Consider the following 2548-nt stretch of genomic DNA (forward strand, 5'->3'; position numbering starts at 1 on the left):
GCAAGGGACTCGACCCCACTGTGAGCTGCCAGGGACATTTCAACTGCTCCAGACACAGCTGAGTGTGGAGAGCCCTTTGGTTACCAACCTGCCTGTGCCCATAGGTGTCTATAGGTGCCCATGGTTACCAATCATTGCCCATAGAGTGGTTTCATCCAGTTTCAAAAAGTCTGAGAGATGGGTCTTTGTCTTGTCTGTTCAGGCCATCATGAGGATATTTAGAGGTTGACTGGCCATGCAGATGTGTTTCCAAGCATCTAGAAGTCAGATTTGATCTCTTTATATTGAAATATAATCCAAGGAAAATGAGGTACTGCTTTCATGTAATCAGTATTTGATAAAAATAACAAATAGAAAAGAAAGACCCAAAACAAGAAATGCAGAAATTAATATATACCCATCCTTGAACTGCATTATGCCACCCAATCCTGACTCATGTCCATGGCTCGAAGATTATACCCATGTACCCATAGATGCTGCATTAAATCCAATTAGGTGTCATCTGTTTGAAGTCCTGCGCTTATGCTGCTCCAGTTCAGCCATTCCCTTTTAGCAGCTGCTGCTTTTCCAGCTGATACAAAGTGTGATTTGAGCTGAGTGAGAAGTGGCATGGGGCATGTTCAAACACCCGCCCCGTGGGGATCACCACAACAGGATAGCTGCATCGGCACCAGGAGCTGCAGAAAGAAAATAACCCCCTCTGTCCCTTGTGCGCATCTCTGGTATAATTTCTATTGCTCTGGAAAAAAGCATCACTGCTGAAGCACTGGACACACACACAATGGATGAGCAGAGCCTGGCGACTTCAGGACAAGCTGCGGCCGGTGATGAGAGTCCAAGAGATGGAGCCAAAAATGCTCCACGGTGGGAGTTTTGCTCAGAGGTCTTCCTGGCGGGCTTTGGTGGCGAGTGGTTGGGTGTTTTTCGGCGTAGCATGTGCCAACTGCAAATCTGCTCATTTCAGGGAGCACCTGGAGGCTGGGATCCTCTGCGGCAAACCTGCGGGCAGCAATGAGTGGGAAGGATCCATCTGAAGTTCAGGTTTGCCCCAGGGCTTGCCTCCTCTCCGCCGGCCCTGCGAGGGGCTGCTCTTGGGACAGGGAGCTCTGTTCCAGACCCCGCAGCAGCTCTCCCAGGACAGCCAAGGCTTCCTGCAGGCCCTGTCCAGTGTGGGCGCTGCACCCCCGGAGCACCCAGCGCCGTCCCACCAGCCGCCCCTGCCGCAGCCTCTCCCTCAGCTCAGCGGGAGCCAGCGCTCCTGGCACCTCCTGCTTGTTGGCCAGGAGGAGGACAGGGACGCCAGCCATGCTGGGGTGGCTCAGTGCTTCCTCCAGCGCCGTTGCTGCTTCAGGCAGCCGGGCCGTGTCTGCGCTGTCGAGCACGAAGATGAGAGTGTTGGTGTCCTCCAGGTAGTCAGGCCAGCTTGCCCGCAGGCTGCCTTGTCCACCAACGTCCCAGAGGGTGAAGGATACATGACAGGGTGTTTGCAGAGACTCCACGTTGAAGCCCACCGTTGGGCAGGTCTCCACAGCCTGGCCGCTCTTCAGTTTGTACAGAAGAGTGGATTTGCCAGCGAAGTCGAGCCCCAGCATGACAACTTGAGCATCTCTTTTGCGCTGGCCTTTGGAGAGCAGCTTCCCCATCAAAATGCAGTTGCAACCGTGGCAAAAAAACTGCAGCCAAAAAAAGAAAGCAAGAGTATTTCCTCAATAATGTTGGTTAATAACAGAGTGCTCAGTTTGCCTCTCCAAGAGAGCACCTTAGGTTTGCTGAAGAAAGACACAGGCGGCTTGCTTTTGCCTCTCTTCGTAGCTAAAATGAGGTGAGAGCTATTATTTATGAGGTGTGGAACAGAGCCAGGGAACGCCGTTGGAAACAGCAATTTCTATACCCCAGCTCAGCTGCCGCTAACTTCCATTTTCATTCGTGACCCGAAGTGATCAGTGCAAAAGACAGCCAACATTTTGCAGGAAGAGGTGGGGAGATGGCGGAACAAGTTTCCGCCTCATCGCATAGAGAAATAAATTAGCTTTTGTTCATTGGCTTCTCTAGGGGAAAACCACCCCCGGCAGGACAGGACAAGGAGGAACCTGGGTTTCAGACCAGAGTTACTCTGGGAATCGGCTGCATCACAGCTCAAGGGTGTGGATTTAAACATGAACAACGAGACTGCTTACAATTTTCTGCCAGTCTTACAGTAGAAAGTACAAAACCAATCTCTGCAGCATCAGCTTTCACTACCTGTTGTGCAGATGGTAACGACAACAATTTAAAAAAATGCACATAAGCATGTTTTTTAATGTCTCATTGAAATATGACCAGTGAAAACACCTTCCCTGGGGTGAAAATCTATAAAATTCTTTACATCAAGGTATTTACTACATTTTACCTTTTGTAAGTGGAGAAAAGTCAGTCCTCTGTGGCTGAGTGGGTAAAAAAGTCCCTTAAAAGAAGGGAAAAATGTTTAACAAGACAGCACCACTTGAACTTTACATGCCAGGGGCAAAAATGTGCTGCTGAAACAGCTCCCAGAGCTGCTTGTGCAAGA

At 50.1% G+C, this 2548-nt stretch overlaps 1 protein-coding gene across 1 annotated transcript; it reads right to left on the bottom strand.

Annotated features, from left to right (window-relative positions):
- Positions 1–1037: 1037 nt before the first annotated feature.
- ARL11 (ADP-ribosylation factor-like 11) lies at positions 1038–1643 on the bottom strand. Its single transcript, XM_010293218.1, has one exon. It carries the CDS (start codon positions 1641–1643, stop codon positions 1038–1040), a length of 606 nt encoding a protein of 201 aa, XP_010291520.1.
- Between the last annotated feature and the right edge of the window lie 905 nt (positions 1644–2548).

This window comes from Phaethon lepturus, unplaced genomic scaffold (genome assembly GCF_000687285.1).
Source record: "Phaethon lepturus isolate BGI_N335 unplaced genomic scaffold, ASM68728v1 scaffold36148, whole genome shotgun sequence".
In the NCBI taxonomy this organism is placed as follows: Eukaryota; Metazoa; Chordata; class Aves; order Phaethontiformes; family Phaethontidae; genus Phaethon; species Phaethon lepturus.

Excerpts from the sequence above, each read along its gene's own strand:
- ARL11 (XM_010293218.1), bottom strand. The coding sequence starts at position 1,643 with ATGGGGAAGCTGCTCTCCAAAGGCCAGCGCAAAAGAGATGCTCAAGTT.